The 14,448-nt window shown below is 37.6% G+C and overlaps 1 protein-coding gene across 3 annotated transcripts in view; it reads right to left on the bottom strand.

Moving 5' to 3' along the window:
* Window positions 1-1,272: 1,272 nt before the first annotated feature.
* AMOTL1 (angiomotin like 1) overlaps window positions 1,273-14,448 on the bottom strand; it is an 87,005-nt gene continuing 73,829 nt past the window's right edge. For all 3 annotated transcript variants that reach the window (XM_072402719.1, XM_072402713.1, XM_072402727.1), the window contains 6 exons: window positions 14,057-14,206; window positions 10,914-11,098; window positions 8,886-9,011; window positions 6,731-6,969; window positions 5,723-6,013; window positions 1,273-4,174 (listed from right to left, as the gene is read on the bottom strand). In XM_072402719.1, the coding sequence (XP_072258820.1) occupies window positions 4,065-4,174; window positions 5,723-6,013; window positions 6,731-6,969; window positions 8,886-9,011; window positions 10,914-11,098; window positions 14,057-14,206 (1,101 nt within the window). In that variant the 3' untranslated portion in view covers window positions 1,273-4,064. The remainder of the gene's footprint in view (window positions 4,175-5,722; window positions 6,014-6,730; window positions 6,970-8,885; window positions 9,012-10,913; window positions 11,099-14,056; window positions 14,207-14,448) is intronic.

Below are 14,448 nucleotides of genomic sequence, written 5' to 3'. Positions count from 1 at the left end.
TCACAATCTAATGATAAATATATATGTGTTGCAGTTGGTCATGCAGAAGTCTTTGGAGATTTCCTTCTAGCAGCAAAGTAAATGAAGGTGTCAGTCCTCCCAGATGCAGTTGTGCCAGTTGGCTGCTTCTTAGAAACTTGATCGCTCCCTTGTGTTGTTGTTATACTTGCTGTTATCTCGCACACTGACGGATGCCCTGATCCTCAGGCCATGCAGGTCTGCCAAGCCTCATTTATACCCTGCACATCCCATTACATGCCTTACCTACACCCTGCACGATCCTGAAACAGCAGCAATGTATACACTGGGCCACAAATACTATACACATACACAATATGTCATTCAAACATAATCATTATTATCATATTGTCATGTTATACTCTTCGGGGCAGGGTCCTCTCCTCCTCCTATTTCACTGTCTGTATCTGTCTGTCATTTGCAACCTTTATTTAATGTACAGCGCTGCGTAATATGTTGGCGCTATATGAATACTGTATAATAATATAATTATACCTGAATACCTAATATAGTGAATCTGTGCTTTGTTCATGTAGGACAAAACAACAGGTCACTTAAACACCCAACACTTCTATTGTAAGAAAATTTGCAGTTCTAGCTCAGTAGAAAGCAATCTGTTTTCTGCAGGTATGATTTAGAGAAGGACCCTCACTCTGTGTGGAAGCAGTGGACTCTTAGCAGAGGTCTGATACTGTAGCCCTGACTTAATAGGGTTCATGGGTAATATCTGCAGAAAGACCGCTGCTTCCACAGTTCACCTTAGTGATATGCATGAAAACCTTGTCATTTTACCAATTTTGTGCATTTTAACATATATCATTGTTGAGAAATGAAAGTTTTTTTTTAGAACATATAAAAAAGTAAATGACCCATTAGGTTAAGTTCAGACAGGTAGTTATTTGCAGTGGGATAAATATTCTTGGCAAGGGAACAGCCTAAATTCTTTAAGCAAATCAGTTCCATTGCTTTGACATATGGATGTCCCAAGACTATGATTGTCCCAGCACTGTCACATGACATGAGTTCCATGCTCCTCCATACTTGGAGGTACCAGGTATTCTTCTCGCCTCCTGAACAAAAAAACGGAAACAGAAGAAAAGTCAAAGAACAAGTTTACTTCTAAAGGCAGAAGTATCAGTTAGTTACACTTGTATAGATTTCCCTGTCCCTGCCTTAGGCTTCGCTGTTCCTGCTTTGCAGGTTTATCACATTTAAGCTGAATTAAAATAAAAATTGTTACAGGACCAGCCGACATTTTGTTATAAAAGTATTTATTCCATTTTATGTTTTATATAACAAAAAAAGCCTTCAATATAAAAATAGATTTCAAAGACGTCAGGGGAAGACAGAGGGTGCGTGCAGAGTAATAGGCAAAGCTCAAAGCCACTGACATGACATCAGCTTTATAACAAAGGAGCCGCTGGTGACCCCCAGGGTGGCAAATACTACTTTATAACCCCGCAGCTACAAAACTATTGCAAGTAACAAAAATAGGAAAGTTCGCACTGACACATTATTGCATATACATAAGATACTGATAATATTCTGATAATGCATGACCTGGGAATTCACAAGCCTGATAACAACTTGAAATAAAAGTTTGACCTTACAAAAAACTTCTTCCAGTGTGTGGATTGTGCTACATGCAATGACCATTATTGAAGAACTTGCAGCAAGCGTCATTATTTATAGCCTGGATACTTTGCAGCAATATCATCGGATACAAATGAAAGTACCCCGGGGACATATTTACACGTTTAGTTCATCTACAATTGGTATTTAGGTTATGGGTGGCCCAAATTATCCCCTGGTTTCTGGTAATTCCTGGGGACCCCAGCAGTGATCTCTACCCATCTTCTGCTATGAAGCCACTATAACTGATGGGTAATTTAGTTTACCAGTATGTATCCAAATCTATAATAAACAATTCAACTATCCGGGGAGAGAAGAAGTTGTTCTGTAAACTCTTTTCCCTAATAAAATAATTATATAGGTTACCCAAAATGTTAAAGTGAACCAGAATATGTATCTAGATGTATATGTTTATATACAAAGAAATAGATTCCTTTCGGGTCTAGTTGTAAAGCATTGATTTCTTATAAGGCAGTGAATCTGACATTCCCTGAAATATTGCCTGGTAGAGAATCAATTTCTGCCACACACATGGACTTGGGACATTCTCCATCAGGGAATGTTTTAAGGAATGTCAGATTCACTGCCTTATAAGAAATCAATGGTTCATAAATAGACTCCTTGATGTTCAACAATATATATGTCTGCATGAACTCCAGGTGACCAGCTATAAATATATAACAGTGACCATATTGTTGAGTGACCAATCCTTGTGATGTCATTGTATCCATGTCTAAGACAGTCTACATAAATGGTGTGTTATTTCTGAATGTCCCCAAATCCTCTAATACATGCCACAGGTTATGAGCATTCCCATCTGTAGATCTCAGAGACGATGGCTGTATGTGTGCCAAAAGACAACACTATAAAAATATCAGACGACTTCAGTTACAGAATATCATAGAAAAATATAATATTAAAAGTAGATTGTGCAATGTGGCAAGGTTTCATGAACAACGTTAGTCATTCACAGACTGATTTTATTTGTAGAATGAAATTACTTTTCTGTTTTTAGCAAGACAGAGGACTTCTGATTGGTGGATTGGTTAGAGAGATCTTTCATGATCCTTTCCAATGACAAAGGACTGAAGGATACATGAATGAGCGCTGTATATCCAGCACTGTTCTGTTCTATGGAGGAGCAAGTGGCACCCCAGTGTGCTCTCTCCCCTTGTTCACACAGATTACTATGCACATATTCAGTCCTCAAAATTTTTTTAAGCTGGGTGGGAAGAAGCTGTCGGCCGGTGGTGGCTCCTGTATTGTGACCCAACCCATCAGTAAGCACACAAAAACAGCCGGGTGGTTACTGAAGAGTTCTGGGTGGTATACCCAGCTAAAAGGGGCTGGGAAGAACACTTGTACAAGGAACAATATGTCCCCTTCTACATTATGTAGCAGAGGGGTGAGCTGTGTACCTCTCATCAGCTCACTTATTTATCTTTCCACTGTGTTAAAGGCTTTATCTCTATGACTCGCACAACATTTGTGATGTACCTTTACCCACCCCAAAGTAAATCTTCAGTTTAGTAGAAGCAGTTGAGTGCAACGTCTGGGGAACATCAGCACACAAGGCTGCCCATACTAAACTACCTCCTTTGTATAAACCTTACAATACCTTAAAGTACTTATCCCTTCTGTCTATTAGATAAAGAGGACCTGTCAACACAGCAGTATGGCAGATCCTCTTATTGACCTAATCTGATTGTCCATGCTTCAGTCACCAGTGTTTAATGTTTTGCAGAAATGCAACATTTTGGGCACGTTTCCTGATTTGTGCAGAGAACTTGGAGAAATGGAAACTCTTAGCTCATCCCTAATCTGGAGTCGTTGAAGATCACAGTACAGCTGGATGCCTCTGCCTTTTGAGGGCAGATGAATAGGGGGCGCTACAGCAAAGCAGAAGCCGGCAGAGGAGAGAAAGCCACTAATCTGGACAAGAAGCATGACAGTATTATTTGCAGAACACACTCCGGAGTTAATTTTTTAACACCTAAGTTTTCATTGTTGCAGAAAATGTTAAGACTTATTTCGAAAAATGACCATTATCTGTTGTTTTCTCAGGCAGTGAAACCTAAAAAGCCTTGTGGATTATCCATACACGTCTGACTTGCGCGGTATGCTGAGTCTTGTGGTTGCTCAAATGCGGGATGGTCTGACGCAGATGGTCTATACAATGGGACATGTGTCATCCTGTGCTTAATGGCTACCAATCAGCAATTCTCCATCATACATCTCCAAAGTAAGCCTCACATGCTTCCAGAACGAATGTGCCAAGCTGATAAGCTGGTGATATCAAACACCTTGTCCTCCCGATACTCGTGTCTGTCAATGTTCAGCTTTATCTTTAACCATTTTTGTTTTAGTCCAAGTGGCTTAGCAGCCATTCCAGAAAGATTGTCTGAGCTTGTCTTTTAAATGAGGACTTCCATGGCGTTATCTGGTTCAGAAAAGTCTGCCTTGTGTGCCATGCTGCTTGCTCTTATTTTGGCTTCCAGAGTCTTTCCAAGGATGGGGGAATGATCTGTAAAGAAATCAGAGTGTATTAATGAAAAACAATATGAAATGTCAATACTCAGGAGTAATCAATGTTTACACTGCCAGTTTTCAGGTACAGCTTCCTCTCCAGCAAGGAAAACGCTGATTAGAACAGTAATGACATCACCAAATCACACTTCACAGATTTCATGTGACTAACAGCTAGCAAAGCCCTAGATCTCACACTGAAGATACACAATTATAAGGCTACAAAGAAGATTTATATTGGTTGTATATATTAGCAACATACTGTTATGTTAGACTTAAAATTTTTCTTATTTATTAATGCACTCAGATTATACATGCTAAAGCGCACAGCTACCCCTGAAGAAGCCTAATGAAGGTGAAACGCGTCGGGTAACAAAGCTGCGGGCACCTGTTGACTGTTCCATCGCCTATTTTGCGTCGGCGCACAGCCGTCTTCGCTAAAATTATTTCTGATGATGATTAAATACTTTTACAGTAGGTGATAAATGTCTAGTCTTGCTATTATATAAAAAAAAATAATAAAATAATGAATAAAATAAACAATAAAACAATAAAAAAAATTGACAGTACCGAAATTGAGAAGGTCTTGTATCAAATTCTTTTCTGCCTATTAAGCGGAACCATACTGATTATTGTTTGTAAATTGATTATTGAAAATAACTGAAATTGCCTCAAAAACCCTCTGTCCCCTGTTTTTTTCTGTTGATTATAAGGCTACAAACCCAAAGCCCCTAGGAAAAGGAAGTGGGCTGCTTTTTTTGACAATTCAAGACAAAGGTAGATTTTTCTGGGTACGGGAATATTTTTATTTGAGTACAATCCCTATAAGATAACAAAACTTCACTGTTTTAATTGAGATTCACTTTTATATATAACCTTAACCTAACACTAAATCTCAGGCAAAACTGACACTATCAAAGCAGTAATTACCTTATGATGACCACAGTAAAACATATCATGCAAGCTGACAAAGTAATATTTGGTTGAAATATGTCATGTGCTTTGGCACCCATTTGCACTGTACCAGATAACCAGAAAAAAATGTTTGCTGAGGTTTATATTCCAAAAAAATGATTGAAAATGGCTAATAGATATAAAGAGTGGGTGCAGTCATTGCAGTCACCCTGTTGTGTTCTAACATGATGAAGTGTGAACTTCAGAGAGAATGTGCTGACACAGGAATGATTCAGAGATGAATAAAATGTGATATACCAAGGGAAAATGTATTAGGTATACAAATACAGTTTATATCCATTGTGTGCTACTTTCCCCCTTCTCTTAGATTGTAAGCTTTATTTGGGCAGGGTCTTCTCCTCCTCGTGTGTCATTGATTGTATCTGTTGGAGCTATAAAAATTCAGTTTAATAATACAAATAATTTAAAGACCATGAAAGGAAACTTTGAAGTAATTTGGTTAGTACTTATCTTCTCAGAATACAATAGTTGATCCAATAATGCACTATTTATGGTACAACAACATGGATGATGTTGGTGCTTTATATTTGATAATAATTACAATTTTTAAATTTTATGAACACATCCTTACCTGTCTTCTCTTTATTGGTGGTGTGACGTAGAAGGGGACTACTGGAAGGGGTGGTATTCATCCGTCCTCTGCCAGGTAAGGAGGCGCAAGTTGGCCAGAAGAGGTCGGAGCTCTTATCAGTCTGTGTGCAGCTGTCTTTACTCCCGGTTTTGGTGTGTGATACCGTGACCGGAGAAGAGGCAGCAGATGGAGGCAACAAGAAGGAGGGCGGTGGGAGCATTAAAGAAGGGGATGGGTTTTCATGATTTTTCATGATTTCATGATCTTTGTTCTCTTTTCCCTGAAACAGACCTAGAAAGACAGCAAGTTGGTAAATTAAAAGCTTAAAGTGGAATTCCATAAATAATTTGAAATGCACTAATGCTTTTCTATTTAATGCATCTCATGCATTTGTTCCTAGTCTGTATCTGTAGCAGTTCCTGACACTTCAGGTCTTCTACTTCCCTGTCCAGACACATAGTTTTGCTTTCCAAGGCCCTGATAGTGCTGTGCATGAGACTCCTAACCTCGAGGCCCAATGTTACCAGGTAGTAGGAGAACTCCAGGCCTCTTAGTGGTTTTGCTGAACTCAAAAAAGCTGCACATTATTCTCTCCATAAAAAGATTTAGGCTACCTAAAATAAGAATTTCAGTAATGGATGAATGATAGTTGGATTGATTTTCATGCCCTGTTTCTCCTTCACACATTAATAATAAGACCATAGTGTAGGTATGCAGCTGAATTTAGAACTTGGGGATTCTTTTAGTGGACCCCCACCATGTACTTTCACTTCTCCTGCATGGCTGGATGTGCTAGTCATAGAATTCCGCGGGTATACAAAAAGCCAACCCCCTTTAAGATGGTTATCTCAGATATGCTTGCCCATATACATATAAATATAGTCTTTTCCAAACCTTTCTGGTATTGATACGACTAGGCAATGATCTTTGTATCTTTATGTATCTTTACTGTCAGTATTTGATAAGACCAGACAAGGATCTGATGATGAAAGTGTATAAGATCCCCACCTATACTGCTTTTCCGGGTCTTCTCTTCTTTCTTCTCCTCTATAACCTGACTGTTGGACAGAGATGTCTGCCGTGAATGGGTTCCACTGGTGACCGCTGCCACGGCCACAATGGAAGGCACAGAGCGGGCGGGACGTAGACTAGAATTGTCATTCTTTCCTTGATCTTTTCGAGAACGCTGGTGTAGAACTTTGATCATGGCATCCTGCTCGATGATCTTTGCATGAAGATTTTTGATCCTGTTAGGGCAAAATTTGTATTTTACCTTATTTTATTGGTAATAAAGCACGCCTATAGAATCAATAAGTACATTGCTGTGAAGATAAATGACGAAGGAGGTAAACTTTGCACTTATTCTTGAAACTTGTTAAATAGACAAATAGTTCACCCAAAAATCACATTAGCCCTCTATGCCTACAAGCTTTTCACCTGTGCCATGACATAACTAGAAAGTTAAGTTGTATTGTAAACAATTGACCAAAAGATAACTTTTTCCTCCCAGAATTAAAAGAATACCTGCATACATGTATTTCACTAGCCCTTGTGCAGCCATGGTGTGAACCCTAAAGAATTAAAAATCAAACTTTTGCAAGCTTTTAACCTATTGCTTGGAGTACCTGTATATTGTGCTGTAATGAGTGACCTTCAGACTGAATTTGGAATTGATATGGCACACTAGAGGTATCCAAGACTATCCTATCAGATGGTACATAACTAAGAAGCATAACTACATAACTAAACATCTATCAATGTTTCAAAGCATATAAAAAGTATAAAAAAACATAAATGTACTGAGCCATCTAGGCTAACATAGCGTGTTCACACCATGCATATAGGGTTTTATTTATAAACAGGGAATCACACATTCCCTTGTGAGAATCTTTCAGGTCCATGTTTGCTTTGTCCTTGCGTTAGGACTGCTTTGGGTAATACAGCCTAATGCTGTTGGTGTAAATGGCCCTTAAATGTTCTATCAAAAAGATAGCAAGAATATTTTACTAATGTTAGCTACGGATAACCTATCCACATCCCTGCCTTATAAATGTAATTAGGTAATATATGCCAAGATGCAAGGATTGCTCAATTACGCAATGAGTAACTTAGTGACCTTATTGTCAAAAAGATTGTTTGTTCTATTATAAGGGCCTGTGTACATAAGCTTTTTGTTTGTACCAAAACTACTTTTCTTCAATGGCAAAGTCAATGGCAATGCAAAGTTGCTTTGCAGGTCATCAGAAGTTCGACTTCAGATAAGAAGGAGGTCACTGGTCAGTCAGAAGGTCAATTACAGGTCACCTTGGATGAACCCAGAAGTAGCTGACATCAATTACTTTTTTTTAATAATGTTTTTAGTGTTATTGCCCATGGCTTAATAACTTCTTCAAAACGTCTAACCTGCATACATGTAACTGTCTCACTAGATCTCAGTTTCTCATCTTACGTGTGCTCCATGTCCTGGAATTTGCGATTAGCCTGAACAATCTCCTCTTCTTCGTGCCACATCCGCACCTCCAGGGAGTTGTTGTACAATATCTGCGAACGATCGTGTTGTTATCTGTATGTACAGGATCGGTGCTATACGATCGTTCACAGATATCGTGCAGGATCGTTCGTCGTTTGTTTACCAACGATAATAATTGGAAGTGTGTACGTAGCTTAATGCTGTTGGTGTAAATGGCCCTTAAATGTTCTATCAAAAAGATAGCAAGAATATTTTACTAATGTTAGCTACAGATAACCTATCCACATCCCTGCCTTATAAATGTAATTAGGTAATATATGCCAAGATGCAAGGATTGCTCAATGAGCACTTGAGTACCTTAGTGACCTTATTGTCCAAAAGATTGTTTGTTCTATTATAGAGGGCCTGTGTACATAAGCTTTTTGTTTGTACCAAAACTGCTTTTCTTACAAGTCAATGGCAAGGCAAAGTTGCTTTGCAGGTCATCAGAAGTTCGACTTCAGATAAAAAGGAGGTCACTGGTCAGTCAGAAGGTCAATTACAGGTCACCTTGGAAGAACCCAGAAGTAGCTGACATCAATTACTTCATTTTAATAATATTTTAGTGTTATTGCCCATGGCTTAATAACTTCTTCAAAACGTCTAACCTGCATACATGTAACTGTCTCACTAGATCTCATTTTCTCATCTTACGTGTGCTCCATGTCCTGGAATTTGCGATTAGCCTGAACAATCTCCTCTTCTTCGTGCCACATCCGCACCTCCAGGGAGTTGTCATTGTGGCTTCCATTTCTTGAGTGAGTCCTAATAGATGAATCTCTATCAAGATAAAACACATCACTAAATTAGCCAGTTAGCACAAACTAATGTAATTTTTTAGTGCAGACAATAAACAATGTCAACCAAATCTACATTACAGTGTTTACGTCACATGGCATGATTTGAGTACTATAGAACATTTTCAAAGCAATGCAAAAATCACATTCAGTTTTTAAATTGTGCTATTGCTGAGTTATAAAACATGAAAAATAAGCAGGTTGTAACTTTTACACTGCCAAGTACTGATTTAAAACAATCCCTGCACATAGAAGAGACAAATTGTGGCTCTCACAAAAAACAGAGGCCGGCTATTGAGTGATCCACCGTGCCTCATTCTTCCCCCCCAATCTTGCTTATGATGCACAGCATTTTAGCAAACAAAACAATAGGTTTTAGATATTTTACTGTAATTAAAAATACTGAAGAACAAAAAGTTATAGTAATAAACAGCTTTGGATCCTAAATGTGTTTGTACCACATCCCCATAATACATAATCCTTTGAAAAAACATCAGTGGGACTTTCTAGGAAATGTGATGATGCCCAGCAGAGTGCTATGGACAGTCTGAGAATTGTCAACACTGTGAGTGCGGTTATTGCAGCAATCCATTATTTTGTCAAATGGGGTAGCAATTGTTTTTTTGGGGATACAGGGTTTAAAATAATATGTAAGTCCCTCATTCTTTTTTTTATTGTTGGCTCAGGGGTTAGCACTCTGGCCTTTGCAGCACTAGGTCAAAGGTTCCAATCCTGGCCAGGACAATATCTGCAAGGAGTTTGTATGTTCTCCCTGTGTTTGCGTGGGTTTCCTCCCACATCCCAAAAAGCATGCAGTTTGGTTATTTGGCTATCCCTCATAAAAAAACAATAATAACATGATAATGACATAAAACCATGACATGATTGTGAGCCCCTTGAGGGACAGTTAGTGATATGAAAAATTGACTTTATAAAGTGCTGCGTAATATTTTAGGGCAATATAAATACTAGCTAATAATAATAATTGTTGATTTTGCTGCTTTTTAGTAAATGACTTCCCTTTGGTCGACTGGCCAGCCTTTTTAATAATACAATTTATATCTTTCATATAATAGGATACGGGACAAGTTCCAGTTCTCTATTAGGAACCAAGCTGGTATTTTGAAAGCTTCTTTTTGCATGGCATTGATGCTTCTACACATAAGTGACTGTATTGGACCAATGAATTATATGACATTTGTGTTTTTTTAGGTATAGGTACGATGATTATGGATATTTCAAACTGTTATAAGGTCTATAAAAAGGATTTGTCAGTTCTAGACATATATAAAAGTGTGGAGTAACACACCAAATATTGAGTATTTATGATTTATTCTGATGGTCACCATTGTATCTTTAAATTTTATAGAATTTGCTAGGATGGATTAATTAAAGTATGTTTATTTTATTTTTTGTACATAGAAAGTCCCTTGAATGTTTTTTCAAAAAACAAAAGTAATAGATAAAAAGGTGGGAGAGTTAGTTAAAGGGTTAATTAAAAAAAATGCTGGTTACTGATGCTGCAATATATGACCATGGAATCTAGATAATAAGGACCTATGGCTGTGAAAGGTTTAAAGTTTGATGTCAACTAGGCTTTAGGAAAGGAAAGACTTTCTTTTAACACATGCACACTTTTGCAAGGCAGAACTGTGTCCATGTAAACATTTTACACTTTTCTCGGTCCTCCATGGGAACACAATGCAAACCCCACCATGGTCACAGTGAATACTTCAAGTGACTTATAAACAAGACATATAATAAATATTAAATGTAAATGTAGTAGGATCTACCTTTCAGTATCATATATTCCAAAAACGGAGAATTACCATTTAACCTTTTGAAAATGTCTAATAAAAAATCAAGTAGGTCAACATGCTCTTACTGCTGGGCTGTAGTTACGGCATCCATGGTGAAATGCCTCATGGCGCTCTCTTCCAAGTACTTCTGTTCCCATTTGGTGGTATCTGCTTCTAAAGCCAAGATGGTCTCTTCCTTTTTCCTTAGCAAATCCATAAGTGCTGGGGCGCTGTACTCTCCATTGCTGGAATTATGGCAGGTTGCATGTCGCTGTATAGGAGGTAAGGACAAGGCAATACGCTTCAATAAATGTTTTACAGGTTCATTACATGAGCTATATAGGAGAAAATCCTTCCTGGTATTCCATATCAAAATTATAATTAGCATGAAGGACCCCAATCCGGTTTATGTTTGCCTGCTGGACTTGGTCTTTCAGATTTGACTTTAATGGAGCCTATCTGAGGAAAGAAGAGGAGCCACAGGAACATGGGACACTGGTGCTCCATCTAAAGAGCTTTTCTTTAACCTGAAACCCTTGCGGTTTGCTGACTCCTAATATAGCCAAAGAAGAAATATGAAGGTTCCAAAGAAGAAAAGCAATGGCGGCACTCCAAGGCAGATCATATTAGAAATATAATCTGTGGAGTCTCTGGGTACCTGAATGTGTTGTTATAATCGACAGTGTTTATTATAAAAAAAATATAGATATATTTATAATACAAAAATATTGATATAAAGGAATATAATAAAGGAATTAAACTTTTTTGATTGTCCTTGAAGTCCTGCCACTGCTTTTCTTCTTTGGAATCCCCACTGGAAGTTGGAGATGGCTCTGTGGCGAGCACCATCAAAACCAAACCACCAAAACTAATTGTGTAAAGCCGTTACATGAGCCGATGAGAGCCCCCATCATGCTTCTTCGAGGTGTTGCTCTCAATTATTCTTCATACATTATTATGCCAACTCATTCAAAACTTATATTTCAGTTGTAGGTGAATCAAATGGACTGAATTTATAAATGGTATAGATGCTCACACACGGAGATCTACCATAATTATGACCGGTTCCTGTCCACTCAGGAATGCATTCTCCCAAATCTAAAATATTAAAATAGCAACACAAGTGACAGTGACAATAATAATGTTTACAGCAGGTGTGCAGACCCATTAACACAGATCTCACTAACATGGGCTCCGAGAATGTAAGAAAGTCAGATAATTTAAAACTCTGAAATCTAATAAAAAATTTTATATCTGTCAAACTGATTATTTAATTTTAATTCCAAATTGTTACAGGTTTTTCTCGATATCAGACACATGAATATTTGCTTGTATGCAATGAGCATAGATTACTAAGGGGTCTACTGATAACTGTTTTCACCTCTGATTCATGCAATATTTACCCAAAATGTACATTTGTTTTACATTGGATTCAATCCATCACAGACCAAACTTTTACTGATTATTCATTTATTGGAACTGATAAAATAGAATAGAATAGAGTGATGACAGTAGATTTACTTCTATAATTGGTTGAAAGAGCAACAAAGCATCACAAAATTGTGACTGATCCCTTTGATCCCATTCCTTGGCCTGTTGATATTCAAACATGATCACAAAACATCAATCAAAAGTAGAAATGTGGCCAGTAAAGGGACATTTATAGTACCTTTATATATGGACATTTAGTACATTTATATTATTACTAATAATATTAATAATAATAATACATATTCTTAACAAATAGTGAATAAACCTTAAAGGACAAGATTGCAATTCCATATAACCCAGTAAAGCCTCTGTCTTCCTCCTTGTCCCCTTAACTAGCCTTCCCTCCTTCAACCTTCCATCTTACAGCCCCTCATATTGCCTACAGCCCAACTGGTAACAAAAAATCTAGTGCCAGGTTGCCCATGCCTGTACATAAATATCTCAAAAACTTAAATAAAAAGTTGCCTATGTTGAGTCCTGATTTGAGCAGCTTCACTCCCTCTCCTGTGAACTTTAAGGATGAATCGCTCCATAACAATGTCAATACAGAAGTCAGTGGGGTCTTTTTTGAAACTTTATTTGCTGCTGTTAATAATTTTAATATTTGAATGTCTGGCCTTCAACTTAAAAAATGCTCAAAAGAATAACCAGATTTGCAACAGCTTTACTCTGTCATATTTATTCTCCCTTGTTTGATGATATTCAGTAGTTCTTGTTAGTCATTGTAATAAAATATTGTTTAATAAGTACATAGAGATAATGTACAGCACAGCCTTCATCATTCTTTATGATTAAGAATCATGGTGGATTAATCAGCTCTCTCTAACATCAAAGAGTGTTTAAATCAAGGCATCACATTTAAACTGGATTAGCCTCATTTCTGAAAATCTAAGACACAACAGCTCCGTTTATTTCATCTTCTCGGATTCTATATTTCACATGATAGTAATGGTCAAGTGAAATGACTGACCATGGGGCATTTAGGTTAGGGGACACCTATTTCAGCTCCTAAACTCTTATGATTTAGGTATCAACAAGGTGGGCCTGGAATAAAGAGATGGAGGGTTACTGATGGGTGGTTAATATTCTTTCATTTGTAGCTCCATCTTCTATATCTGGCTTGAGGAGGAGGACTGATGCTATTGCAACAAAACCTAAATCATTGACTCAAAGACACACAGAAAATGGCGTTGGTCAAGTTTTAACTTTTTTTTAAGTTTTTAATGATTTGTAGTTATATTATTTAAACATGTTAGTGTCCCTTTTCAAGATTTTGCCCAAGGGCTCTATAGCTGATTTACCAAAACAGAAGTGGGACGAAGTAAGGTGGTAGAGAAGTAAGGTGAAATGACCCTGGGATTAACTTAATCTACTGTAAAATTAGGTGAGTTGAACCTCAAACATCCTGCAATGTGAAGAAGAAGCGCTGTCTTTGTCCAATTTCTTAATTCCAATTCATAATTGGATGAATTCAGGTTCATCTCTCCTTTCTTTATACTTTGTATATCAGACCCAGGTTTTCCCATATACCTATATTACCTAAATGAAATCCTTAGTATAGTATTTAATATTGGCCTTTATAGCTTTTTTTAAAAAGTGGGTAATGCTTTTCTTCAATAAATTGGAGAATACCTGGCAATCTTATCAGTATAATTTGCAGGCATCTCCATATTTGTACATCAAATGTGCAGGTAGCAGAGAAATCACCTGGCTATAACCCTGCATAGACCTCCATTACCTGTTGCATTCTCAGAGACTCCAGCTCTTTCTCCAGCCTGGTTCGTAGTCGCCTCTCCAGCTGTTCCCTCTTCTCTCCCGCTGCCTGGAGCTGGGTCAAAGCTTGCTGCAGCTTCTCCACTTCCTCCACGTACACTTGCTTTTTACGTAGCTAAAAGGAAAACCAGAGCATGAATTAACTCAAAATGTGCAAATCAACTTACACCAGTAAACTACATACAGAATACATATACTATATATTCGAAAAGAAAAATATTTTCTTCCATTTAAATATCCGCATGCCAAAATACCTCAAAGAAGTAAAGTTTGGCTAGCTGTTTTTGCTGAAGTTTAATCACATGGTCTGTGTTTAGTGTGTGAAGGACCACCAAATGGACACATACAGCACATTCT

This window comes from Pyxicephalus adspersus, chromosome 1, assembly GCF_032062135.1.
Source record: "Pyxicephalus adspersus chromosome 1, UCB_Pads_2.0, whole genome shotgun sequence".
In the NCBI taxonomy this organism is placed as follows: domain Eukaryota; kingdom Metazoa; phylum Chordata; class Amphibia; order Anura; family Pyxicephalidae; genus Pyxicephalus; species Pyxicephalus adspersus.
The sequence above is the reverse complement of the archived record's forward strand: the minus strand, read 5'-3'. Positions and strand labels throughout refer to the sequence as shown.